The sequence below is a fragment of the Equus quagga genome, chromosome 13 (genome assembly GCF_021613505.1).
Source record: "Equus quagga isolate Etosha38 chromosome 13, UCLA_HA_Equagga_1.0, whole genome shotgun sequence".
Classification (NCBI taxonomy): Eukaryota; Metazoa; Chordata; class Mammalia; order Perissodactyla; family Equidae; genus Equus; species Equus quagga.
The window spans coordinates 83,185,960-83,213,808 of record NC_060279.1 but is presented as its reverse complement, the minus strand read 5'-3'; the positions used below and the strand labels follow the sequence as shown (position 1 = coordinate 83,213,808).

Sequence of the window (27,849 nt, the reverse complement as noted above, 5' to 3'; positions counted from 1 at the left end):
TGTGCGCGCGCGGCGGGGACATGCCGGGGGCGGCGGGCGCGGGCCGGAGGGCGCGGGCGCGCGAGCGGGGGTCCCCGCCGCGGCGAGGCGCCCCCCGCACAAAGCCCGGGGTGGGCCGAGGCCGGAGCGCGGGGACCCCGGCCGTCTTTGCCCGCCCCGCCCGGGGAAGGCCGTGCGCGAGGAATGGCCTCTCATCCAAGGGCCAGCGAGGAGCGGTGACCGCGGGGCCTGAGTTCAGAGGTGAGATGACAGGTGGCCGGCCGGGAGGACGGGAACGACTCCATCCCTCGGGGCGAGGGGAGGGTGAGGCCCTGGGGCAGGGGGCCTCTCTGGGCCCGGGTGCTAGTGCGTGTCTTCCCGTGGCTGCGAGGAGGGGCGGGGGGGTCAGAGGGTTGGAGTTAACCTGAGTCAGAGCATCAGGCAGCGGGCAGGGAGAGACCTTGACTTGCCCAGGGTCACCCTAATCTGGCACCTCCCCGTTTCGGTGCTCCCAGAAAGAAGCCACCACCCCCGCCCCGCCCCGCGGCAGCCCTAGGAAGAGTAATGACAGTATCCCAGCTGCCCCTTCAAAACTCGTCCCATCCTGCTCCTGCCGAGCTTCTGATTCCCCACCTGTGGAAGCCCTTCCTGATTGATGGCTGAAGTTTAAGACTCAGCAGGAAGGCCCCCCTTACCAGGTTGGTGATTCCGGCGTGTGGTATAGATCTGGTCTCTAACCACTCTTTTCCCTTCCCCCAGCTCTGCCTGCCAGGGACACTGCTCTCCTCCAGGAGAGGAGGCAAAAGCAGGAGGCAGCAGGGACAGGAATTGAGCTGAAAACCATGCCCCCGGTGAGTTGGCATTTCCTCTCTCCTCTCTGAAATGCAGTCTTGCTTTTCAGGACTTAGTAATGTTTATTTTCTTTTAAAAGTTTTCAGTTTAAGAGACCTGTCCTGGTTGCCGGTTCCCATTTCCTCCCATTCTGGTGAGTGATGGGCTGCGGGCATAGCCCAAGATCTCCCTTCCTGCTTCTTCGTCATCCCATTCAGTGTTCATTCTTCATTGACGTAGTGAGTCAGCCCTTCCCTGGGCCACTTGTCTCAGAGGGACTCTGATGGATGGGGAAGGACTCCTTGGGGCAAACACGGCAGCTCCTTGTACGGTCCCTGGTTTGTTTGGGATCCGCTTTGTGCCAGCCTCTGGAGAAACAGATGGCTCAGCCCCAGTGCCTGCTCTCAAGTTGCTCACAGCCTGTTGGCAGAAAGTCGTGGAAGCAAACAAGGTTCTGGAGTGCAGGAGTGCTTGGAGCAAGTACCGTGAGAGGGCGCTAGAAGACCTCCTGGCTTCTGGCCGCCTGTGGGGGAGGGTAAGGAGTCTACCAGGAGGATGAGTTTGAGCCATGCTTTGAAGGGAGAGATGTTTGGCAGGCAGAAGAGGGAAGGGCAATGCTGGCGCAATACGGAAGGCTGTCTTTTTCTCAGTTGATTGTGTGGCTTCTTAGAATGCTGATAAACAGTTTTGTGTGTGTCTGTCAGCTGTGTCCCCTAAATGTATGAACCAGGTTCCACTCATCCCACCCAAACTGCTTTTAAGCAGGTCACCAGTGATTTCTGCATTACCAAATGCAGTGCTCAATTCTTAGGCTTTTCTTTGTCTCTCATTGGCATTTGAAAGAGCTCAGGGGTGGGCACACTTTTCTGTAAAGGGCTAGTAGTAGATCTTTTAGGTTCTGCAGGCCTTAAGGCTCTGCTGCCCCTACTCCACTCTGCAGTCTAGAGCTAAAGCAGTTGCAGACAATATGTAAATAAACGAGTGGGGTTGTGTTCCAATAAAACTTTATTTACAAAAACCAATGGCTGCCAACCCCTGAAATAGCTCATCCCTGTCCTCCAATGGGACCCTTTCTTCCTTTGACTTCTGGGTCACCACACTCATCTGGCTTTCCTTCCACCTTCCTGACTTCTCAGTTTTCCCTACTAGTTCCTCCTTATCTCCCTGGCCTACAGCTGTCGGCGTGCCTCAGGACTCTTCTTGGCCCCCTCTTGTCTGCACACCTTCCCCTGGGGAGGTCAGCCCATTCCTCTCTGGGAAAACTAGCCACATGCTGGCCTCTCCCAAATTCACCTTTCTGGCCCCAGCCTCTCCTCTGAGCTCCAGGCCTGTGTATCCAACACGACTCCCTCTTGGATGTTGAATAGGTGACTAACACATCCAAACCCAAATTCCTGAGATTCACCCCAAAACTGGCCCCTCCCACAGTTGTCTCCATCTCAGATGAGGGCAGTTTCATGTTCTCAGTTCCTCAGGCTGGAAAGCTCGGTGTCATTCTTATCTCCTGAGTTTTCCTCACCTCCTGAATTTGGTCCATTTGCAAATCCTGTCAGCACTGTTTTCAAGTTGTCTCTAGAATCTGACTCTCATCACCATGCCCACTGCCCAGTCCTCGTTGTCTACTGTCAGCGCTGACTCTCCTTCTGTGACCACCTGCTACCTATGGTCCCCATGCTCGCTTCCCAACCATCAGCCAGATGGGTCTCTCTTAGCTCTGTCCCTCTGCTCAGAACCCTCCAGGGGCTTCCCTGGATGAAGGCCAGACAGGGCCCCTTGTACCTCTGACACCCACCACCACACTCCCTCGTCACTCACTTTGCTATCTCAGAAGTTGCCTTCTCCTTGTTCCCGTCACCCTGTCTGAAATTTCAAAGCCTCCCATTCAAATTCCTCACAGCCCTTTTCCCTGCTTTACTTTTTTAAACTCTTAGCATTTTTCAACGTCCTGCATATTTTACTTAAGTCGTCTGGTTTTCTCTTGTCTTATTCCCTTACTCCAAAGTACACTGGACACAGAGATTTTGGACAGTTTTGCTCCAGTGCCCAATACAGAAAATATTTGGTGGATGAATGTGAATATAGTTTAAAGTTCACTTGTAGCCAGTGTTTCACTATTTAATAGGGTATTATGATCACCATTTTTATACCTGAAGATGTGCTTTTTCCCTGATTATTTTCTATGGATATATTTCCAGAAGTTTTTCTTACCTTGTAGACTAAAGTTTACCAAACTTACATGAAATCAGAATACTTTTAAAATGTATATTTGGGTGGAATAGCAATAGGGCCTCAAAAGCTAGAATTCATGCTTTAAAAAAAAGTAAACGTCACCAAAAAAAATTACTACCAATTTTTCATTCCTGTGCTTTAAAAATTAACTGGGGGCGTGGCCCAGTGCTGCAGCGGTTAAGTTTGCACGTTCTGCTTCAGCGGCCCGGGGTTCACCAGTTCAGATCCTGAGTGTGGACTTATGCACCACTTATCAAGCCATCCTGTGGTAGGCATCCCACATATAAAGTAGAGGAAGATGGGCACAGATGTTGGCTCAGGCCCAGTCTTCCTCAGCAAAAAAGAGGAGGATTGGTGGCAGATGTTAGCTCAGGGGTAATCTTCCTCAAAAAAAGAAAATTAACTGAATGAAAAAAACTTTTTAATGCATTTTTTCCTATAAAATACTTTTTTCCCCTTTTTTCCTGTAAAATATTAACACAAAGTATTTTTGTAAGGCTAGAGTTGCTTTTGTTTTAATGTCTCTATCTCATCTTCATTAAGAGTTAAAGCACCAAATCAGATTGCTGTATCAGGTGCAGATGCTGCCCCTGCGTGTTTTCTCTGAGGTGTGGTGTGATATTGTGAAACCCGTCTGGAAATCTACACATTTACGTGACGGCAACAGGAGGAAGCCTAGGACCTGCACATCTGAGGGCGTTTTATGTCCTAAAGCAGGTGAATCCAGACATCAGTTAGAGAACGTTTGTTTGATCTGGAAGCTGTGTTGTCTAGTGGATCTTGTTCCACTGTCAAGGTGAAGGGATATCACACATTATTGCTGTTGTCAGAGTGGAAGCTTTTGCTAGAGGCAGGGTAGTGTAATGGTCACAGGTGTGGACTGTGGAGCCAGATGGCGTGGGTTCAGACGTTAGCTCTGGCATTAATCGCAGGGTAACCTTAAGGCAACTTTAAATGACTAGATTTTTTTCATCTATAAAAATGAGCTTATAACAGTACCTGCCTTGTGTGGTTCTTGTAAGGATTAATTAAGCTAACACATGTAAAGTGCCTGGAACAGAGTAAGTGCCTGGCACGGAGTGAGAACTCAGTAAGTGTTAGCTGTCAGCATCCTCATGTCATTCTGATTGTTTTAGAAATTTACAGACAAGCCCCTTAGGTGACGTACATTAACAGACAATATATAGTGTTGGACAGGAGTTGGCAGTCTGGCCCACAGGCCAAATCTGGCCCACCACCTGTTTTTGTGTAGCTCGCGTCCTACACATGGTTTTTACATTTTTCAGTGGTTGAAAAAAATCAAAAGAACAATATTTTATGATGTGAAAATTATATGAAATTCACATTTTGGTGTCCATAAATAAAGTTTCCTTGGAGCACAGCACACTCGAGTGTTTACATACTGTCTGTGGTGGCTTTCGTGCGACAGGGGCAGAGTTGAATAGTTGTGAAAGAGGCGATGGCCCACAAAGGCTAAAATACTTGAGTCCCTGTGCTTTACAGAAAAACTTTCCTCATATGGAGGTTAAGCATTGAGTATGGAGCCAGACTGCCTGGTCCCACATCCTGGCTCTGCAGCTGACTGGTCTTGGGCACATTACAGCGCTCCATTTCCCCATCTGTAAAATAGGAATAGTCGTAGCACTGACTGTGAGGGGTGTTGTGGGGATTAAAGGAACCTATATATGAGTATCTAGAATTGTGTCTGGAATATTATAAGTGGTGGCTGGTTCCTGGTTCCTAGCTCATAGCTGGCACTTTCTCACTGTGTCTTCACTTGGTGGAAGGGCTGAGGGAGCTCTCTGAGGTCGATTATAAGGGCACTAATCCCGTTCCTGAGGGTCCACCCTCGTGACCTCAGCAGCTCCCAGAGGCCCCACCTCCAAACACCCTCTCACTGGGCATTAGGATTTCAACATGTGAATCTAGGGGCACACAAACATTCAGACCATAACACTCACAAAAGTCACTGATGCTGTGCCTAAAGGGCAGTCTCTATAAACTGAGAGAATGTCTTAGAAAAATACATACTGTTAATATTGGGTCCCTCTGGAGCATGGGATTAGAGAGGTAGAGAAGGGGACATTTTTTGTTTCGGTTTGTTTTTGGTGACAAAGGCCAGCCCTGAGCCAACATCTGTTGCCAATCCTCCTCTTTTTTCCTGAGGAAGAGTGGCCCTGAGCTAACAACATCTGTGCCAGTCTTCCTCCACTTTGCATATGGGACATTGCCACAGCATGGCCTAGTGAGCGGTATATAGGTCTGTGCCTGGGATCCAAACCTGTGAACCTTGAGTCATCAAAGTGGAGTGCATGTACTTAACCACTACGCCACCCAGCCAGCCCTGGGATATTTCTTTCTTTTCTTTCTTTCTTTCTTTCTTTTTTTTTTTTTTTTGGTGAGGAAGATTGGCCCTGAGCTAACATCTATTGCCAATCTTCCCCTTTTTGCTTGAGGAAGATTGTTGCTGAGCTAACATCTGTGCCAGTCTTCCTCTATTTTGTATGTGGGATGCCACCACAGCGTGGCTTGACGAATGGTGTGTGTGTCCACACCTGGGATCTGAACCTGTGAACCTCGAGTCACCAAAGGAGAGTGTGCAAACTTAACCACTGTGCCACCTGGCCGGCCCCTTTGGGACATGTCTTATTAAGAAAAAATCCCAAAAAACCCAATTGCCAAGTATAAGAAAATATTAGAACTTATGTTCTTCTCTTTAGGAGCCCCCAGATTCCGGTTTTCTTACCAATGACAAAGTTGTGACAGATGCTAGAAAAATGGATGTCATTTTCTCTTGTACCAACAGACCTATAAGTTATTGTAAAGATGCTGTAAAGATATTGTAAAGTTTTAAAAAAGATATTGTAATTTGTATACAATTTATATACTATATATAGTATATAATTTGTTTCATTTAGTAAAGAATATCTGAAAAATATTTGAAATATTTGAATATCTGAAAAAATTAAGTGCAAGATGTGCCAGGCAGGGCACATACAGTTAGAGTTATAAGACTGGGATCAGTGGAAACCTGCCTTTTAGAATCGGCTTAGAAGGGAAGCACAGAAGGAGCGTGTGTCTTAACACCCATATCTTTGAACACAATTGAAAATCTTTGCACTGAAATGTTTTTTTTTGTTTTTAAACCACTTTATTGAGGTATGATTGATATGTAAAGAGCTGCACATTTTTAATGTGTACAATTGGATGCGTTTGGGGGTAAAGGGGTAAGCGAAACCGCCACCATTGAGCCCATAAACTTATCTATCACCTCCCAAAGTTTCCTCCTGCCCTCTTTATTATTATTATTATTTTTGGTAGTAAGAACACTTTACATAAGGTCTACCCTCTTAGCTAATTTTCAGCATGCAATACATATTGTTAGCCACAAGCACCATGCTGCCCGGTAGATCTCTGGAACTTGTTCATCCTGCGGAACTGAGACTTGTCCCCTTTCACCATCGCCTCCCCATTCCCTCCTCCTCCCAGCCCTGGCCTCCACTTCTCTGCTCTCTGCTTCTCTGAGTTTGACGATTTTAGATTCCTCATATACGTGAATCACGCCGTATTTGTCTCTCTGTGTCTGGCTTATTTCACTGAGCATCTGCATTGAAAGGTTTGAATTTTAGTATACTTGAAGATTTCTACTGCTGAGTCTTTCACGATTTTCAAAATTGAAGGCATTTAACAAGCTGCTGGTGTAAAATGCAGGTCAGTAGCAGACCGACATGAACAACCCCAGGACCTAGAGCCAAGCCTTTCTGGCAAGATGGGTGCTCCTACCAGTTGTTCAGCCAGCAGAGCAGTTCCTCTGCTTTCATGGGCAGGTGCTCCAACTTGCACAACTATTGTTGAGAGCTGACCGGCGTTCAGTGTAGACCAGCTCGCTCAGGTAGACCTATGAGTACCTCTTTTACCCAAGGCTCACTAAGCAGTTCTTGGCTCTTTCCTGCAAGTATTACCAGGTGTTTTCCCTGGCCCGGGGCCTTTCAGTCTCCGGTTTAGCAGCTTTGTGCCTCAGGAGTTTCCTGTCTTCATGCCAAGCAAGCTATCACTTACAAAACCCTTGTGACTTGTCTTTACACAATTCGGTTAAAAATGTCTTCAAACCTGGTGTGGGTTAGAGAACACGTGATGGTATATTACTCAACAGATGCCAAACCTCAAAGGGACTTTTGTTTCCGGGAGAATTATGTGACCCTTTAAACCAAAGGTTCAGCTGTGGGTCAGCGTCAGCACAGCTAACATTCATTGAGCACTTACGGGGCACCGCACGTGGTCTGAGTGCTGTGTGTATGCTGTCTCGTTTAATCCACATCACAGTCTATGAGGTTGGTTTGTTGATTTTTCCATTTTACAAATGGGACTCTGATGCACAGAGGGGTTAAGTAGCTAACTCAGGTTTCAGAGCTGGTGAGTACCCCAGTCTGGATTTAGCCTTTGGGGTAGTTGGACTTTTTTGCTTATTCATTTGAGTACATTGAAAATCCCAAGGCTGCTGGTATTTAAATCTACCTTCGGTTAGCCACAGATTCCTGGGGTCAGAGTTTGAATTCAATAAATGTTTAAAATACGTCTGAATGGGGCTGGCCCCATGGCCTAGCGGTTAAAGTCCTGTGCACTCTGCTTCGGCAGCCAGGGTTCAGGGGTTTGGATCCCATCTGCAGACCTACACCACTTGTCAGCCATGCTGTGGTGGCAACCCACATCCAAAAAATGGAGGAAGATTGGCACAGATGTTAGCTCAGGGCTAATCTTCCTCAAGCAAAACAAGAGGAAGATTGGCAGTGGATGTTAGCTCACAGCAAATCTTCCTCAGCAAAAAAAAAAAAAAAAAAAAAACTCCATTGGAAAGTATCACAATTATACACTATCATAAAAATATGCCATATAAAAGTGCACCAGCAGTAGATGAGCAGCATGCCCACTATCGTACATGTGCTCATGACACCTCCTTGATTCTTCCCAGCTTTTCTGAGATGGCATCTTGATTCCCAAAGGCATTTTATTAACTAAAAGCTTTATAGTAGGGGCTGGCCCAGTGGTGCAGTGGTTAAGTTAGCACATTCTGCTTCAGCAGCGCCTGGGGTTCACTGGTTCGAATCCCGGGTGTGGACATGGGACCACTTGTCAAGCCATGCTGTGACAGGCATCCCACATATAAAGTAGAGGAAGATGGGCATGAATGTTAGCTCATGGCCAGTCTTCTTCAGCAAAAAGAGGATGATTGGCAGCAGATGTTAGCTCAGGGCTAATCTTCCTCAAAAAAAAAAAAAAAGCTTCATAGTATTTTTTGTTCTTATTATACACTTTATTTCAAAAAAACAATTTTTTTTTTTAAACACTCAACATCAATTGAGCACAAAGTCAGAAATCCTTAGAACCCGGTTTGGGGTTTAGTTGTGTTGTCTTTTGAGGTTCATCTTCAGCTTTATTCCTCCATTCTTCTTCTGGTCCAGGCCACTCAAGTGTCCTCACGGTGAAAAGTGCTCTGGTGTTTGTTGTGCCTGGAACAATTTACCTCCGTTGTTTATTGTTTTGAATTGATGTCAGATATTTTTCTTGCATGTACCTCCTTTCACCTGCACAAAATTGCCAGTTCTCCCAGGGCAGGGGCTGTCTCCTTATTTTTCTCTTTTCTCTGAAGTTAATGACATAGTGAGGCCAGCTGTCCAATAATTAACTAGATTTCCAAATAATTAGATGTTATTCCCTACATGTGTAGTCTCTCACCCAAAATGGAAAGGTAATCCTTAGGCCCCTAATTGGTTTTTGAGGGCTGCCATAACACAACGCTGCAGACTGGGGGGCTTAAACAACAGACATTTATTTCTCATGGTTCTGGCGGCTGAAGTCCAAGAGCATGAAGTGGGCAAGGTTGGTTCCTCCTGCAGCCTCTGCTGGGCTTGCAGACAGCCTTTGCTCGCCCTGTGCTCACATGGCCTTTCCATGGTGCTCACCCATCTCTAGTGTTTCTTCCTCGTCTTATAAGGACACAAGTCAGATTGCATTAGGGCCCAACTATGACTTTATTGAACTTTTAACCATTTAACTCTTTTTTTAATTGTCATAATAGTTTACAAAATTGTGAAATTTCAGTTGTACATTATTATTTGTCACCATGTAAGTGCTCCCCTTCACCGTTTGTCCCCACCCCCCTCCCCTTGGTAACCACTGGACTGTTCGCTTTGTTTGTGTGTTTGTTTATCTTCCACGTATGAGTGAAATCATGCAGTGTTTGTCTTTCTCTGTCTGACTTGTTTCACTTAACGTAATACCCTCAAGGTCCATCCATGTTGTTGCAAACGGGACGATTTTGTCTTTTTTATGGCTGAGTAGTATTCCATTGTATATATATGCCACATCTTCTTTATCCAATCATCAGTAAATGGGCACTTGGGTTGCTTCCACATCTTGGCTGTTGTGAATAATGCTGCAATGAACATAGGGGTGCATACATCTCTTTGAATTGTTGATTTCAAGTTCTTTGGATAAATACCTAGTGGTGGGATAGCTGGGTCATATGGTATTTCTATTTTTTTTTTTTTTGAGAAATCTCCATACTGCTTTCCATAGTGGCTGCACCAGTTTGCATTCCCACCAGCAGTGTATGAAGGTTCCCTTTTCTCCACAACCTCTCCAACATTTGTTATTTTTTGTCTGGGTGATTATAGCCATTCTAACGGGTGTAAGGTGGTATCTCGTAGTTTTAATTTGCATTTTCCTGATAATTAGTGATGCTGAACATATTTTCATGTGCCTTTTGGCCATCTGTATATCTTCCTTGAAGAAATGTCTGTTCATATCCTCTGTTTTGATCGGGTTGTTTGCTTTTTTTGTTGTTCAGTTGTTTGAGTTCTTTCTATATAATGGAGATTAACCCCTTGTCAGATATATGACTTGCAAATATTTTCTCCCAGTTGGTGGGTTGTCTTTTCGTTTTGTTTCCTGGTTTCCTTTGCCTTGCAGAAGCTCTTCAGTCTGATGAAGTCCCACTTTGTTTATTTTTTCTTTTGTTTCCCTTGTCCAAGTAGACATGGTATTTGAAAAGATCCTTTTAAGTTCGATATCAAAGAGTGTACTGCCTATATTTTCTTCTAGAAGTTTTATAGTTTCAGGTCTTACCTTCAAGTCTTTGATCCATTTTGAGTTTATTTTTGTGTATGGCAAAAGACAATGGTCTACTTTCATTCTTTTGCTTCTGGCTGTCCAGTTTTCCCAAAACCATTTATTACAGAGACTTTCCTTTCTCCATTGTATATTCTTAGCACCTTTGTTGAAGATTAGCTGTCCGCAAATGTGTAATTTTATTTCTGGACTTGCAATTCTGATCCATTGATCTGTGTGTCTGTTTTTGTACCAGTACCATGCTGTTTTGATTACTATAGCTTTGTAGTGTATTTTGAATTTAGGGATTGTGATGCCTCCAGCAGTGTCTTTTTTTCGCAGGATTGCTTTAGCTATTTGGGGTCTTTTGTTGCCCCATATGAATTTCAGGATTCTTTGTTCTATTTCTGTGAAGAATGTCATTGGGATTCTGACTGGAATTGCATTGAATCTGTAGATTGCTTTCGGTAGTCTGGACATTTTAATTATGTTTATTCTTCTAATCCGTGTGCATGGAATATCTTTCCATTTCTTTATGTCATCATCAGTTTCTTTCAATAATGTCTTATAGTTTTCATTGTATAGGTCTTTCACCTCCTTGGTTAAATTTATTCCAAGATATTTTATTCTTTTTGTTGCGATTGTAAATGTGATTGTATTCTTGAGTTCTCTTTCCGTTACTTCATTATTAGAGTATAGAAATGCAACTTATTTTTGCAGGTTGATTTGTACCCTGCAACTTTGCTGTAGTTGTTGATTATTTCTAATAGTTTTCCGATGGATTATTTAGTGTTTTCTACATACAGAATCATGTCTTCTGAAAGCAGTGAGAGTTTCACCTTCTTCATTGCCTATTTGGATTTCTTTTATTCCTTTTTCTTTCTTAATTGCTCTGGCTAAAACCTCCAGTACTATGTTGCATAAGAGTGGTGAGAGTGGGCACCCGTGTCTTGCTCCTGTTCTCAGAGGGATGGCTTTCAGTTTTTCCCCACTGAGTATGATGTTAGCTGTGGGTTTGTCATATATGGCCTTTATTATCTTGAGGTACTTTCCTTTTATATCCATTTTATTGAGAGTTTTAATCATAAGTGGATGTTGGATCTTGTCAAATGCTTTCTCTGCATCTATTGAGATGATCATGTGGTTTTTATTCCTCATTTTGTTAACGTGGTCTATCACATTGATTGATTTGTGCATGTTGAACCATCCCTGTGTCCCTGGTATAAATCCCACTTGATCATGGTGTATGATCTTTTTAATGTACTACTGTATTTGATCTGCCAATATTTTGTTGAGGATTTGCATCCATCTTCATCAGTGATATTGGCGTGTGATTTTCCTTCTTTGTGTCGTCCTTGTCTGACTTTGGTATCAGGGTGATGTTGGATCATAGAATGAGTTAGGAAGTGTTTCATCTTCCTCGATTTTTTGGAATAGTTTGAGACGGATAGGTAATAAATCCTCTTTGAATGTTTGGTAGAATTCTCCAGAGAAGCCATCTGGTCTTGGGCTTTTATGTTTTGGGAGGTTTTTGATTACTGTTTAAATCTCTTTACTTGTGATTGGTCTATTCAGATTCTCTATTTCTTCTTGATTCAGTTTTGGGAGGTTTTATGAGTCTAAGAATTTGTCCATTTCTTCTGGATTGTTCAATATGTTGGCATGTAGTTTTTCATAGTATTCTCTTATAATCCTTTATATTTCTGTGGTATCCATTGTAGGTTCTCCTCTTTCATTTCTAATTTTATTTATTTGAGCCTTCTCTCTTTTTTTCTTAGTGAGTTTGGCTAAGGGTTTGTCAATTTTGTTTATCTTCTCGAAGAACCAGCTCTTTGTTTCATTGATCCTTTCTACTGTCTTTTTTCTTTTGATTTCATTTATTTTTGACGTAATTTTTATTATTTTCCTCCTTCTTCTGACTTTCAGCTTTGTTTTTCTTTTCTAATTCTATTACATGTAGTTTGAGATTGTTTATTTGAGATTTCTCTTGTTTGTTAAGGTGGGCCTATGTTGCAATGAATTTCCCTCTTGGGACCACTTTTGCTGCATCCCATATGAATTGGTATGGTGTGTTTTCATTTTCATTTGTCTCCAGATATTTTTTGATTTCTCCTTTAACTTCTTCAAAGATCGATTGGTTGTTCGGTAGCACAATGTTTAGTCTCCACATCTTTGTCCCTTTCGCCACTTTTTTCTTGTAGTTGATTTCTAGTTTCATTGTAGTATGGTTGGAAAAGATGCTTGATATTACTTCAATCGAATTAAATTTATAGAGGCTTGCCTTGTTTCCCAGCATATGGTCTATCCTTGAGAATGTTCCATGCGCACTTGAGAAGAATGTGTTCTGCTGTTTTTGGATGGAGTGTTCTCTATACATCTATTAAGTCCATCTGGTCTAGTTTTTCATTTAATTCTTCTATTTCCTTGTTGACTTTCTGTCTGGATGATCTATCCATTGATGTAAGTGGGGTGTTGAGGTCCCCTAGTATTATTGTGTTCTTATATCTCCTTTTAGGGTTGTTAATAATTGCTTTATTTACTTTGGTGCTCCTGTGTTGGGTGCATAAGTATTTATAAGTGTTATATCTTCTTGGTGGCCTCTCCCTTTATCATTATATACTGCCCCTCTCTGTCTCTCTTTACCTGTTTTATCTTGAAGTCTACTTTGTCTAAGTATTACAACACCTGCTTTTTTTTTTGTATGCCATTCACTTCGAGTATCATCTTCCATCCCTTCCCTCTGAACCTGTGTTCATTCTTGGAGCTGAGATTTGTTTCCTGGAGGCAGCATATTGTTGGATCTTGTTTTTTTTTTTTTAAAGATTTTATTTTTTTCCTTTTTCTCCCCAAAGCCCCCCCGGTACATAGTTGTGTATTCTTCGTTGTGGGTCCTTCTAGTTGTGGTATGTGGGATGCTGCCTCAGCGTGGTTTGATGAGCAGTGCCATGTCCGCGCCCAGGATTCGAACCAACGAAACACTGGGCCGCCTGCAGCAGAGCGCGCGACCTTAACCACTCAGCCACGGGGCCAGCCCCTGTTGGATCTTGTTTTTTAATCCATCCTGCCACTCTGTCTTTTGATTGGAGAATTCAATCCATTTACATTTAGAGTGATTATTAATATATGAGGGCTTAATGCTCCCATTTTATCACTCATTTTCCGGTTCTTCTGTGTTTCCTTTGTTTCTCGTCCCATATATTTTGGACTACCAATTCAGTTAGGTGGTTTTCTATGATGGTTTTCTTAGTTTTCTCCTTATTTATCATTTGTGTCTCTTTTCCAATTATTTTTTTAGTGGTTACCATGAGGTTTGTATAAAAAATCTCGTAGATGAGGTAGTCCATTTTCTGATAGCCTTATTTCCTTAGACTAAGCCGATTCTATCCCTCTCCTCTACCCCTTCTCAGCTGTTATTGTCACATCTTATTCCATCTTGTGTTGTGAGTTTGTGGTTAAAATAACAAGATTATATTTATTTTTGATATTTTCCTTCCCTTTATCTTTAATGTTATAATTAAGTGTTTGCTAACCTGTTCTGATGGAGAGCTACAATTTTCTGATTTTGTCTACCTATTTATTTTCTTGCTCAGGGCTTTGTAACTCGTCCCCCTTTTTTTCCCAAGTATAAGGGCCTTCTTCAGGATTTCTTGTAAGGGGGGGGGTCTTGTGGTGATGAACTCCCTTAGTTTTGGTTTATCTGGGAAAGTTTGTATTTCTCTATCATATCTGAAGGATATTTTTGCAGGATAGAGTGTTCTTGGTTGTAAGTTTTTGTCTTTCAGAATTTTGAATGTATCATTCCACTCTCTCCTAGCCTGTAAGATTTCTGCTGAGAAATCTGCTGAAAGCCTAATAGGAGTTCCTCTGAAAGTTATTTTCTTCTGCCTTGCTGTCCTCAATATTTTTTCTTTGTCATTGTCTTTTGCCAACTTCACTACTATGTACCTTGGAGAAGGTCTTTTTAAATTGACATAGTTAGGTGATATGTTGGCTTCTTTCACTTGTATTTCCAGCTCCTTCCCCAGGTTTTGAAATTTCTCAGCTATTGTTTCTTTGAACAAGCATTCTGCTCCATTCTCCTTTTCTTCTCCTTCTGGAATACCTATAACCTTATGTTGCATCTCCTAATTGAGTCAGATATTTCTCAGAAAATTTATTCATTTCCTTTTACTCTTAGTTCTCTCTCCTCCTCCATCTGAAGCATTTCTATATTTCTGTCCTTATGATTGCTGATTCATTCCTCTATAATATCAGCTCTGTTACTCAGGGAATCCATATTTTTCTTAATCTCATCCATTGTGTTTTTCATCTCTGGTGTTTCTCATTCTTCTTTGTAGTTTCAGTCTCTTTTTTGAAGAAGTTCCTGATTTGATTGAACTATCTGTATTTTCTTCTAACTTGTTGAGTTTTTTTATGGTAGCTATTTTGAATTCTCTGTCATTTAGATTATAGATTTCTGTGCCTTCAGGATTGATTTCTGGCTACTTGTCATTTTCCTTCTGATCTGGAGATTTAATATATTTTTTCATATTGCTTGATGGTGTATATTTGTGCCTTTGCATAGTGGTAATATGTGGTCATTATGTCCACCTGCTGCCACTGGATGGGAGTCAGGAGCTGTGCATTTTGAGCACCCTGCAATCTGCAGCTCAGCTCACAGCTGCTGCTTTTCTGGATCGGCTGAACTATGGCGCTGGGCAGGGGGAGGGGCTCTTTCTTTCACCTATGTGATCCTGGGGACTTGTCACTCTGTCCTCGCTGTCTGCTCTCTTGTGGTGCTAGCTTGCTGAAGACACCCCTGCAATAGCTAGTCACCTCTGTGTGGTGCTTTCCCTCATGCTGTGAGGGACCTTGGAGAGCGACGTACCTCCTTCCACTTCCTCCAGGGGTTGCAGCACCTCCACCTTCAGACATATGGCTGTGTGGGTCTCTCAGATATCTTTTGTGTTGTGTGGATGTCCTCTGTTGGTTTATGAATGTCCTTTTCGTTGTATCTTAGAGGGGAGAGTTTAAGGGGAGAGCTCACTCTGCTGTGATATTGACATCACCCTTCCATTTAACTTTTACTTACCTCTTTTAATGCCCTGTCTCCAAACACAGTCACATTTTGAGGTACTGTGGGTTAGGACTTCAACCTATGAATTTGAGGGCCACAATTCAGTCCATAACAACCCCCTAGTTGTGTTGGGGCATGAGCACTGGTTGAGTAAGAATGTGGTTTTGTCCTTTCAGAGCTTGGTGACGTTTGGGGATGTGGCCATAGACTTCTCCCAGGAGGAGTGGGAATGGCTGAACTCAGCTCAGAGGACTCTGTACAGGAATGTGATGTTGGAGAACTACAGGAACCTGGCATCGCTGGGTAAGGCTGTTTCCCACACCTCCTCCCACCTCTCCCCTGACTGCTGCCCTCACTCTGAAGTCTCTCATCCCTTATCACCATGTGCTGCACTGCCCCTCTCCCATCAAGCCAAGAAAGTGGCATCTCAAATCTGGACCCATAGCATGACCATGTTCTACTTCTTATGTTTTTAGGACTTTGCGGTTCTAAGCCTGATATGATCTCCTCACTGGAACAGAGGAGAGAGCCCTGGATCACAAAGAGAAAGTTGACAAGAGGCCGGTGCCCAGGTGAGCGTGGGAGACCTAGGTGGGTTGAAGCCACTCCCAGTCACAGTTCAGTGACCTCAGACCTGTAGGGTCATCAACAGACCCTTCCTAAGCCTCCAGGCTTGGAGAGAAAATTGAGGCCTCTTGAGCCTGGGCTCCCAAATTTTCATTCTCCCCTTGTCTCTTCTCTCCCCTCTCTCTAAACCTCTCTCTGGATCCCATTCTTCCCTAGCTCCTTCTCAGACCCTTTGTTGTTCAGACTTAGATCATCATCTCTGTTCTTTAAAAAATCTTTCACTGATTCTGGTGTAGTTTTTAGTATCTTATTTCTGTTTGACTAGATGGTTGTTTCATTTATGGGCTTCTTTTAACTGGTGTTTACTGGGTGTCAGGTTTGAGTAAGGCCGTCAGGTGCTGGTTGATAAGATGAGTGTAAGCCATTAAAGAATTAACTTTATTTAATAATTAAATTAATTTAGTAATTAAGTTATCTCCTAGGGGAGCCAAGATGTATCTACATAACTTAAATGGATTAGAAACTGCTCTTCTACGTATGATCAGTGTAAATAGGGACTTAAGAGGAAGAGGAAAAATCTTTCCAAATTTCAAGCCAGGAAAACAAGAAACTAAAGTAGAGCCTTTAGCAGAAACATCAGAATTAGGAGAAAGAGGTTGGTACGTTAGGAGATGAGTTTGGGTTGGGCTGTAATAGTTTGGGTTTCAGGGGGCCTTCCCGGTGTAGACAGGCAGTGTGCAGTTGGGTGATTGGCTCTCAGAAGAAAAGAACACTGATTCTGATTTGATGGAATGTTCTTACAGATATTGTGATGATATTTATACCACTTGGGAATACAGAGATTTCAACCACAGCATTATTTCTGGAACAACAAATTAATCAAGTAAGACAAGGAATCAGAACTACAGATTTCTTCTGGAGGTTATTATAATAGGAAATGGCAATAATTGCTAAGAATTGAGAATCCTATAAGACCTCTTTGTTCAAGTCATACATCCAAGGAAAAGTTTGTATTGACAGAACGGGACAGGTTGCTCACAGTTATAAATTACAGCAACTCACGTGGGTCATCATATGGCCCAGGAGAACTCAAATGGTGTTTTTGTGAAAGTTTTCCATTTAACATCATACTCAATCACATTCTCTGAACTAGTTTTATGAGACAGAAGTGGATTTTTCCTTCTGTCGATCCTTCATCTGTTGCTGAGACTCTTCTCAATTATGAAGACGTGCACTTTTAAGGCCAGGATCTGACCTTTTGTTAGTTAACACTAATGAAAAGCACAGGGCATTGTAAAAGAAAAAAAAAGAGAGAGCTAGAGATAAAATGGAGAGTCAAAGCGAGTGTTCCTTAATAATGCTGAAATAAGGATTGTATGGCAATTCTCTTCTATGGCCTCCCCTCCCTCTTTGTCTGTATTAGCCACATCTTGTCTTAGATTTCAGTTTTTATGAGCTCTCTTATCTCCTGCTCTTCAATTTCTTTTTCTAGTCTCCTGCTAAAAACATAATGTGCATGGCTTGCTCAACGTTTAGATAAGAAAGCTCATATTGTGTCCTTTAGGATTAAAGCTGCACAGATTTGGGAATGTAAGGTTGGTTGGTCATATAAAAAAATTTTCAAAACAATGTGCTTTTTTGAGGATTTTAATTCATCTGATTACATTTTTGAAGTTTTCTTCATACTAATACATAACAAAAGAGATATTTACTTTCTTAATATTCTTTTAGACTTGAAGGCTGTGCCAGAGACCAAGGAGTTACCTCCAAAGAAGGACTTCTGTGAAGAGAAGTTATCCAAGGCACTGCTGATGGAGAGACTCACGGACTGCAGTCTGCAGTGCTCCGTATTCGGGGAAAACTGGGATTATGGTGCTCTGTTTGAGAGGCAGCCGGTAAGTCAGGAGATAACCCTTAGTCAAAACACGACAGCCTTCATCAAGAAAGCCTTCTTGATAAGGAAGGAGACAATGACTGCAGTAAGTATGGGAGACGTTTCCATTTGGATACAGTGCTTCTCGTAGACAGAGTCTCCCCACAGAAGAAGGAGTATGCAGCCTTGATACACAGAGGAAAAGTGGGGAAAAATTCAGCTGTAATGAATCACAAATGTGTATATTTAAATCAGAAATGCCTGACCTGTAATGAAGGTGAGGACTTTGAGCAGGGTCTCAACCCTTCGTTTTCATCAGAGGTTTTGTATGAGAGAAAAACCTTGCCGACGATTAAATAATGCGTATTGAATGTGGGAAGCCTTCAGTCAGCATTAGAAATTCATACTGTGTGTCAGTTCATGCTTCTCTGCAGAATTACAAATTCTCCATGGCAGAAACAGTTTCTCCTCACTGTTTTTTTTTTTTTCCAAAACATGTCTGATATAATTAGGCCCAGTCACTATGTGACCTGGGTCACTCAAAGCCTAAGTGTCAATTCTTGGTACCAAGTGCCTCTTTCACAGCATGTGGATGCAGCCCACCCCAGAGCCACTGTGGGGTCATGAGCATGGTTTGATCAAAAAACATCTTTGTGCCGTTTCAGGGCTTGGTAACCATCACCAGTGTGGCCGTAGACTTCTCCCAGCAGCTTGAGCCAGCTCAAAAGAGTTTCTGTAAGAACGTGATGTGGAAGAACCATGACCTGGGGCCAGTAGGTAAGGATGTCCCTCTCCCAGATCTGAATGTGTCTTCAGGATCCACCATTTTCATTCCTCAGTGTTGAAGTGTATGTGAGTGTGTTGCGGGGGCTGGGGTGGAGGGGTGTCTTCTGAAGTGTTGAGCTGCATCTTTGCCTCCAGTTCCTAAGATAAGAATTTGACATTTGTGGAGGTGAAAGTTGGGATCTTCATTACGTTTGAAGCATTGTCTTTGATGTCTTTCAGATGCCCCTCACTTTTCTTTCTGCTGCTTCCTGTAATGACACTTTTCTTTCAAAGCCAAGGAACTGGATCTCAATTTGAGAATGCCAAGAGTATGACTGAACCCCTTGTCCTTTCACACATACAGGACGTTGTGTTTCTAAGCCAGATTTGGTCTCTGTATTGGAGCGAGAGAAGGAGCCTTGGCTGGTGAAGAGAGAGCTGACAAGAGGCCTGTTCTCAGGTGAGCACCAGAGGCCTGGGGTGGAATTGCCCCCGCAGGTTAGAGCATAGCTTTCACTGGAGAGGCCGCATGCTCGCTGCTGTTCAGTGGAAGACTTTACCAAGTCCTCCGAGTCTGGAGAGAAAATTGAGATCTGGGCTTTCACAATTATTCTCTTTCCTCCTCCTTTCCGCCTTCTCTTGAATGGGAACTCCTTCCCTGTAGCTCCTCCTGTTCCTGGCCACTCACATGTGAATCAGCCCCTTGGTTCCTTAGTGACCTTTTCCTGACCCCCATGTACTTTTGAGCTGTCTTCCAAAGGTTTACTCTTCTGTGATCAGATGGCCCCTTCACTTCATTAAGTGTCCATTCCTGTAAGAACCATGGCTTGGAAGTTATTTGAGGGAGCCACTCTGCTTGGCATTGGCAGGCCGTTGGAGAAGGAGGGGATTTACACATACATTGCAAACCATCAATTAATTACTCTGATAAGAGGATAAGACACGTTCATGGGTAACTCGCATGAAGTAGCGTTTGCAGATTTTCCAGTAGGGTGTTACATGCGCAAAGGAGAGGATTCCCACCAGCTTCCTTGTTCCAGTTGGACAGGGTGGGCAAAAGTCAAGTTGCAAGAAGACGTAATTGGAGGGTCTCTTCCTCTTTCCATACACAAGGGAAGGAAAAGAAATTTCTTTAGAAAATACTGGTTTGTGGAAAGTGTAATCCTATCACCTGTGTTGTCTGCAGCCGCAAAGGGCAAGGAATGACAGGTACCACCAGGGCTACTTGGTTGTTGAAGCAATCAACGTTTATTGATAAAGGGAAACACAACAAGGAGCAGGGATAAAGGGGAACAGCAAATCGGTACTTACAACATCCACACCACAATCAGCCGGGGAAGTCCCAATAGTTTGTACAGCGGGTGGGAATGCCGATTGTCCGGGTCCGAGGCAAAGCGTCCTTTCCTCAGTGAGACTCCCAGTTGTTCTATGTCTGTAACTCCCTTTTATCCTAAGTTTTCTCTGGGCTCTGACTCAGGGTTTCAGACATTTGGATACTTTGAGTTCTTTCTTCTTGTTCCCACGGATGGGGTGCTTCTATCTTTTTTGTTCCCACGGATGGGATGTTTCTAAAGTCCAGTCAGGTGCCCATCAGGGTGCCCAGCCCAGACAAGGAACATGACACAGGACATATTCTTTGTAATTTGTGCCTTAGAGTCAGGGCCAAACTGGCCACCTTTGACCCCGAGCCCAGACACATTCCTTCACGTAGGGCCCAGGCCCAGTGTTCTTGGAAGATGGGGAGGTCAATGAACTCTGTACAACCTGTCTGGATAAAGAATAGAAAATCATGATCACATGTTACCAAGGCAATTCTAGATTCTTCAAGTGATAACAAACATATTTTTTCACAGAGTAGAAATTGCTGTGTGTCTTCAGTTGTGTGTGCAGATGTTTTTCACATGCGTTACATGTTGTATATGCCATTGCTCTATTAGATTATTTTACATTTCTTGATATTAGAAATATAGGGGCTGGCCCTGTGGCCGAGTGGTTAAGTTTGCACACTCAGCTGCGGTGGCCCAGGGTTTCACTGTTTTGGATCCTGGGTGCGGCCATGCACCACTCGTCAGGCCACGCTGAGGTGGTGTCCCACGTGCCACAGCTAGAAGGACCCACAACTAAAATATACAACTATGTACTGCGGGGATTTAGGGAGAAAAAGCAGAAAGAAAAAAGAAAAGATTGGCAACAGTTGTTAGCTCAGGTGCCAATCTTTAAAAAAAAAAAGAAACGTACTTATAATAGGTATCTTTACGTAAGTGAAAATGATACATTTTGGGGATTGCCATATCCCTGGATATGAACATCTGCTTGGCTTTGAAAGTTTTGTTTGCATTTAGTGACTCTAGCAATGACTGGCTGACCAGATGTCTGGGTTTAATTGCATCCTCATAGCACCAGGTATTTTTAATGAAAATGTGTTCATATTATTTGGTGAAAGATTATAGCCTGAAGTTATTTTTTTATTATGAAACAGGTTGAATACTTTCCCTAAATTTACTTATTCTCTTTATCCTTTTGTAAAATGTTCCTCATTTATACCCATTTCTCTGTTTGTATTATAAATGTTTTCTTAACATTCCCAGTGACTTTTTTATATAAAATACTAATTCTTTGATGTATTGTCTCAAACTATTTTTTTACATATGGTAATAAGAGTTTTTGTTTTAATTAGACCTTTTAAAATTGTGATATGTAAAATTTTTAAAATTTTCATATAGTCTAATAAATTATTTCTTTTATGATTTCTCCTTCTATTTGTGTCCTTAGAGACTTGATCTGTGTAGTTCTCCTTCATTTTTTTAGTGGGTGTCTAGTATTACAATATATGGAAATACCATAGTTTACTTAACTAATTTACTATTGAGGACATTTGAACATTTAGGTCATTTCAGTTATAATAAACAGGGTCTAGTTTGTATGTGTCTTTTTGCATGACCAAATTATACATATTTTTAAAGTTTCATGGATATAGTGCTATAACAATTGGTGAATAATTTATGAGAATACCTGTTTCTAGACATCTTCACCAATAATGACTATTTTGTATTTCTTTTTTTATTTTTGCCAAGCTGTTGGGTGAAAATTGAGTTTTGTTTAATTTTTATTTCCCAGACTACTTGTGATATTGAGAATAAATGCATTTAAATCCATTTAGAGTTCATATTCTGTTAATGGTGTGTTCGTACTCATCACCCACATTTCTACTGGGTCATATTGCTTTGCCTTTATATAGTATGAATATAAATCCTGTTTCATAAATGTGATAAATTTTTCCCCAGTTTCATGTGGCCTATAAGTTTGCATATGATGTTTCTGACTATACAGTAGTTTAAATTGGGTGGTATCTTCACTTATAGAAGCGTTTACTTTGTTGACCTTTTGTATCACTCGTAATTTTTTGTTAAAATTAATAGATGTGTGATTCCCATTTGTACCACGTAACAAATTTGTTGGGTCTTGTTTCTATTATGTATTTAATTCTTTCTTGCTGTCTTCCCATCCATGAACACAGGATGTCTTTCCATTTATTTAGGTCTTCTTAATTTCATTCAGCAATGTTCTGTAGTTTTCAGCATACAATCTTGCACCTCCTTGGGTAACTTTATTCCTAAACAATTTATTCATTTAGTGCTATTTTTCGTAATTTCCTTTTCGGATTGTTCATTCCTGGTGTATAGAAATACAACTGATTTTTGTGTGTTGATCTTGTATCCTGCAATTTTGATGAATTGATTTGTTAGCTCTAATAGTTTTCTTGTGGATTATTTAGAGTTTTCTATTTATGGGATCATGTCATCTGCAAATATAGTTTCACATCTTCCTTTCTAATTCCGATGCCTTTTATTTCTATTTCTAATTGCTCTGACTAGAACTTCCAGTACATTGTTGAATAGAAATAGTGAAAGCAGGCTTCCTTGTCTTGTTACTGATTTAAGAAGGAAAGGTTTCAGTGTTCAGATGTCATAAAAAAAGACTATTTTCCCTTTTTTAAGATCATCTTTTTCCAAACGTTTGACTCTGCATCATCTCCCCAATACCAGTTTCATCTGCTTACATTTATTGAGATATAGCTATACATGCACACGTTTTTGGTACATGCTAAGTAATTTAGCAAAGGAACTCAGGCATATTCACTCCTGCCTGTAAGCCTATAGTCTGAGATAAGACATATACTTGTTCAGTAGTGTATATGATATAATTAAATACGCTGTCAGCACTCACTATTTTTATAAAAACAGTCTCTTCAAAATGAGAAATTAAACCGCAAGGCCCTATCCATTAATAAATGGCCAAAGAAGTGAGGATTTTCTCAGGCTTGTGGAAGCAAGCAGGTAAACGTAAAAATGCTTTTATGTGACTACTGAGCTTCAGCCATCAATTGGCAATGTGGGTTTTGTTGAAAATAGTCAAATAAGATATGGTTAACAGAAACACTATTTTCTGGTTGTAGGGGAATGACCGGACTTTCAGATAATCCTAATGAATGTTATAGAATACATTGTCTTTTTTGTGCTTTGGCATGCTTCCTGGAACAACTTCTGTGATGTGCTGACTGCTCTGGCATTGACGCAGCATAGAGAGTGAGAGATGGTAAAGGCAATGAATGTCATAGCCTATACTTTTAGGTGGTGTGATTGCAGAACATTTTTCCAACTCCTTAGTCTTCTGATATGTAACTACGTTCACATATATATATTTTTTTCTACTCACCTTTCCTAGGTTCCTGTATAAATTCAGGCTGGGGTCTTCTTACATACATTATAGACTGCATGTTTACATGTTTAGAAGTACATAAGTTATGTGGTTTAATTCAACAATTAGTGAATTCATTAACAATTTTCCTTTTAGCAGATTCCTCTTTTTCTATCATGTAATAAGGGAAATGTTTGTTTCTTGTTATTTTCTTGATATCTTTCAGGTCAGCAATCTATACGGGAGATCCAGGAATTATTTCCAAAGCAGCATTCATTTTCTGAAGTGGAAACAGACAGAACTTTAAACACTAACCTGGAGTGTTCCACTTTCAAAGAAAATTGGGATTCTGGGGGTGTGTTTGAAAGGAAGCTGGTAGCTCAGGAGGCACAATTCAAGGGAGAGACACTCACTCATAACAAAACCCTCTCTTTGGAAAGAGAACGTACGTGTAACAAATCTGGAAGATGGTTCCATTTAGATGTTTCAGAAGAGAGAGGTCATAATCGTGATTCAGTTAAGAAAACTTTCCCCAAAAATTCAGTGGTAATAAAGCATACAGGAATCTATGCAGGAAAGAAACTTTTTAAATGTAGTGAATGTAAGAAAACTTTTACCCAGAGCTCATCCCTTACTGTTCACCAGAGAATTCATACTGGAGAAAAACCCTATAAATGTAATGAATGTGGAAAGGCCTTCAGTGATGGTTCATCCTTTGCTCGACATCAGAGATGTCACACTGGCAAGAAGCCCTATGAATGTATTGAATGTGGAAAAGCTTTCATACAGAACACATCCCTTATTCGTCACTGGAGATATTATCACACTGGGGAGAAACCCTTTGATTGCATTGACTGTGGGAAAGCCTTCAGTGATCACATAGGACTTAATCAACATAGGAGAATTCATACTGGAGAGAAACCCTACAAATGTGACGTGTGTGACAAATCCTTTCGGTATGGCTCATCCCTTACTGTCCATCAAAGGATTCATACTGGAGAAAAACCATATGAATGTGATGTTTGTAGAAAAGCCTTCAGCCATCATGCATCACTCACTCAACATCAAAGAGTGCATTCTGGAGAAAAGCCTTTTAAATGTAAAGAATGTGGGAAAGCTTTTAGGCAGAATATACACCTCGCTAGTCATTTGAGGATTCATACCGGAGAGAAACCCTTTGAATGTGGGGAATGTGGTAAATCCTTCAGCATCAGTTCACAGCTGGCCACCCACCAGAGAATTCATACTGGAGAGAAGCCCTATGAATGTAAGGTTTGTAGTAAAGCATTCACCCAGAAAGCTCACCTTGCACAGCATCAGAAAACTCATACAGGAGAGAAACCATATGAGTGTAAGGAATGTGGTAAAGCCTTCAGCCAGACCACACATCTTATTCAACATCAGAGAGTTCATACTGGAGAGAAACCCTATAAATGTATTGAATGTGGGAAGGCCTTTGGTGACAACTCATCCTGCACTCAACATCAGAGGCTTCACACTGGCCAAAGACCTTATGAATGTATTGAATGTGGGAAGGCCTTCAAGACAAAGTCATCCCTTATTTGTCATCGCAGAAGTCACACTGGGGAGAAACCTTATGAATGTAGTGCATGTGGCAAAGCCTTTAGCCATCGTCAGTCTCTTAGTGTACATCAGAGAATTCATTCTGGAAAGAAACCATATGAATGCAAGGAATGTAGGAAAACCTTCATCCAAATTGGACACCTTAATCAACATAAAAGAGTCCATACTGGAGAGAGATCCTACAACTATAAGAAAAGCAGGAAAGTCTTCAGGCAGAGTACACACTTTGCTCATCAGAGAATTCATACTGGAGAGTCATCAACACGCACCCCTTTACCTTCCACATCAAATCCTGTGGATCTGTTTCCCAAATTTCTCTGGAATCCGTCCTCACTCCCATCACCATAGTCTCAAAACATCATTATTTCAGTTAGACTATTCCAATATTTTAAAAACTTGTCTCTCTGCTCTTTTTGTTTCATGTTGTTTTTGTCCTTTACAAGTTTGTTGTTCACATTGCAGTCAGATTGATTTTTTTAAGTGTAAGTGTAATTCATTCACTCCTCATGTAAACATTTGTTGAGATCTTTTAAATTGGTTAATGCATAAGATGTTCTTAGCACAGTGCCTGATCCATACTAAGTGTTGAGTAATTTTATCTCTTTTAAAAATATTATTTGGAGACATTGAAGAGTTACTATAGTTAGCTCTGAATAAAAATGATGCATAGAATGAGGCTAGGAGAAACCAGAATTTAGATCAGAAACAGGAGTTTCAAGGTAGTCAATGAGGCTTTGCCAATGTTGGTGTAAAACTTCATTCCGTAAGGTTGAGTTAGTATTGTGCCTTCCCATCTTAATCTGCAAAACTGTAAGGTGATGTGACCCTGTTGGTGAGAAAATTCAACTTTACTATACATCCGCCAGCAGTCTTAGCAAGTGTGTGGAGAGCATGGATGACTGGGCCACTTGGAGCAAAAGAACTGGAACAATCAGAACAATGCAAGATTTACATGCATAAGTTAAAACTACTGATATGTTACTCAAGAACTAGAAAACTTAGCAAGATTTGACCTATTTAAAGTCACTTGGGCTTATGAATGAATTCTATTAAACTTTCAAGGAACGGTTAACCTTGAAGTAAACTGATCTAGAGTAGGTGTCAGCAAACTGTGACTCATGGCCAAAGTCTCACTGCCTGTTTTTGTGTGACCCATGATAAATTTTTAAAAAAAGTTTAATGGTTGAACAAGTGAAAATAGTATTTTATGACAATGTAAAAATTATATGAAGTTTAAATTTCAGTGTCTCTAAAGTTTTATTGGCTCACAGCCACACTCATTAGTTTACATATTGCCTGTGGCTGCCTTCACCCTACAATGGCAAAGTTGAGTAGCTCTAACAGACAGTATGACCTGCAAAACCTCACAGAGTTACTCTCTATCCTTTTACAGAAAAAGTTTGCCAACCCCTGCTCTAGTGCAGAGAAGAATATGCAAAAGGTTTTAATTATGTCTATGAGGGTAATACAACTCTCACATCAAAAACAAGAAATACTATGAAACAATTTATGAATAGAGGTGAAAAATTATTAAACTATATTGAACAATAGGAAAAATGTCAATAAAAGAAATATGGCATTTTTCTAGATGAAATAATACTATTAAAATGTTTGTAAATTGTCATTCACAACAGAGTCCCAGTAGGATATGTTTACTTTGACAGTTTTAGTTAAAATAACACGAGGAAGGATAATTTGGCAAGCATAGCAGGGAAATCTTTGAAGTAGATTTCTTCACATTTGAGATTTTGGCGTATCATAAAACTGGTTTTTCATTATTGGGGAGATGATGTTTTGACAGTTGGTTATCCAATCTCCAAAAAAAAGTTTGAAGCACACTTTCACCTTAGAGAGAAATATAACACAATTGTATTTGACATCTCTAATAAATAATGTGTTGGAGGCAAACATAGAGAAGAGGAAAGCTTCACTAAGGGACGTGGAGTTGTAGAAGACCTAAGGAGGAGAGTTAGCTGGGCTGTACAAGGATTTGAAACGTGGTCATGGTGAAAGGCGCCAAAAAGATGTAAAAGGCAATTGCCAGAAAATATGCACAACTTGTATGAAAGAATATATCATTTAGGAAGAGAGTGCCATTACACATACAAAGCAGTGGGAGGAAAACTGGTAGTGCTTACCAACAGGCATGTCACAGTTGAAGAACTCAAATGAATAAAGAAAATTTGTGAAGTTCTTACCCTCATTCATCAGAAAATTACAAATTAAAATTTCTTGGCTCTCAGATGGATTAAAATCTAAAACTTGGATAATATTCAACACTGCTGTCAGTGTTGGAAGATAGGTACTTGTTCATCAATAGTGTAAATTTGTCTCCTACCTTTTTGGATGGCAATATGGCATGACCTGTCAACGTCATAAATGTGCATTTCCTTTGAAACAGTAATTCTAGATCTAGGAATTTTATCCCATTGGAATAAATAGGTAGATGTAAATAATGTTTACTGCAGAATTGTTTTAATTATGACAAATAGGATTTCAGTGTCCTGCCAAGCAGATTGATTAAATTGTGATTCTTCAATACTGTATTGTCCAGCTAGTAGAAAAAGTTTAAGCTCTATGTATGCTTCTATGGAGAGTTGTCCGTGCACAATATATTAAATGAATTATGTGATTTGCAGAACCTTATGTATAAAATGATCTTGTAGTCTTAGAGTCAAAATTAATCTTGAATATACATATATGTGTGCGTATATATATGTGTGTGTGTGTGTACATATGTTTATATATATATTCAGTATATATGTTGAAATCTGTTTTTGTCTTTAACACGCATACTTTCCCTAGCTCTTTGTTGACACTTTTTGTTTCTTCATTTTATATTGTTCAGGTGAACTGCCAGTTACACATGCCTCCAATTAAGCCAATCAGATTTTTCCTTCTTTGTACTTTGATTGGATACACAGGGACAGTAGCAGGGCCAATATTCAGTTTTATGTATGGCCATAAAGGATATTTTCTTTCAGTCAGTATGCATTTTGATTGGTTGGGGCCCATACTGTACTAGCTGTTAAATATATGAAATGTCACTCGTGGACTGGAAGTCATTGGAATTCACTCATCCTTTTGGCAGCAACCTCAAGATTTCTGCATCTCTATACCTATCACTCTAGTCCATTAAAATGACTCCTGCTTTCTCACA

The 27,849-nt window shown here is 41.1% G+C and overlaps 1 protein-coding gene across 3 annotated transcripts; it reads left to right on the top strand.

The window, feature by feature from the left end:
- Positions 1-27,849, top strand: ZFP28 (ZFP28 zinc finger protein). 3 transcript variants are annotated; one of them, XM_046681588.1, is made up of 9 exons: positions 196-240; positions 739-830; positions 911-964; positions 15,379-15,505; positions 15,679-15,774; positions 17,501-17,664; positions 18,308-18,419; positions 18,772-18,867; positions 23,332-27,849. In XM_046681588.1, exons 4-9 carry the CDS (start codon positions 15,472-15,474, stop codon positions 25,035-25,037), a joined length of 2,208 nt encoding a protein of 735 aa, XP_046537544.1. In that variant the 5' UTR covers positions 196-240; positions 739-830; positions 911-964; positions 15,379-15,471; the 3' UTR covers positions 25,038-27,849. The 3 variants fall into 3 exon arrangements, with proteins under 3 accessions (XP_046537542.1, XP_046537544.1, XP_046537543.1); XM_046681587.1 differs by having other exon boundaries at positions 911-1,049; XM_046681586.1 differs by lacking the exon at positions 911-964 and having other exon boundaries at positions 1-240.

What these genes read in the sequence shown, in the direction of transcription:
- ZFP28 (XM_046681586.1), top strand. Translation starts at nt 21, where the DNA reads ATGCCGGGGGCGGCGGGCGCGGGCCGGAGGGCGCGGGCGCGCGAGCGG. An exon ending in CGCGGGGCCTGAGTTCAGAG is followed by an intron (nt 241 to 738) that starts GTGAGATGACAG and finishes CCCTTCCCCCAG; the next exon opens with CTCTGCCTGCCAGGGACACT. An exon ending in CCATGACCTGGGGCCAGTAG is followed by an intron (nt 18,420 to 18,771) that starts GTAAGGATGTCC and finishes TCACACATACAG; the next exon opens with GACGTTGTGTTTCTAAGCCA.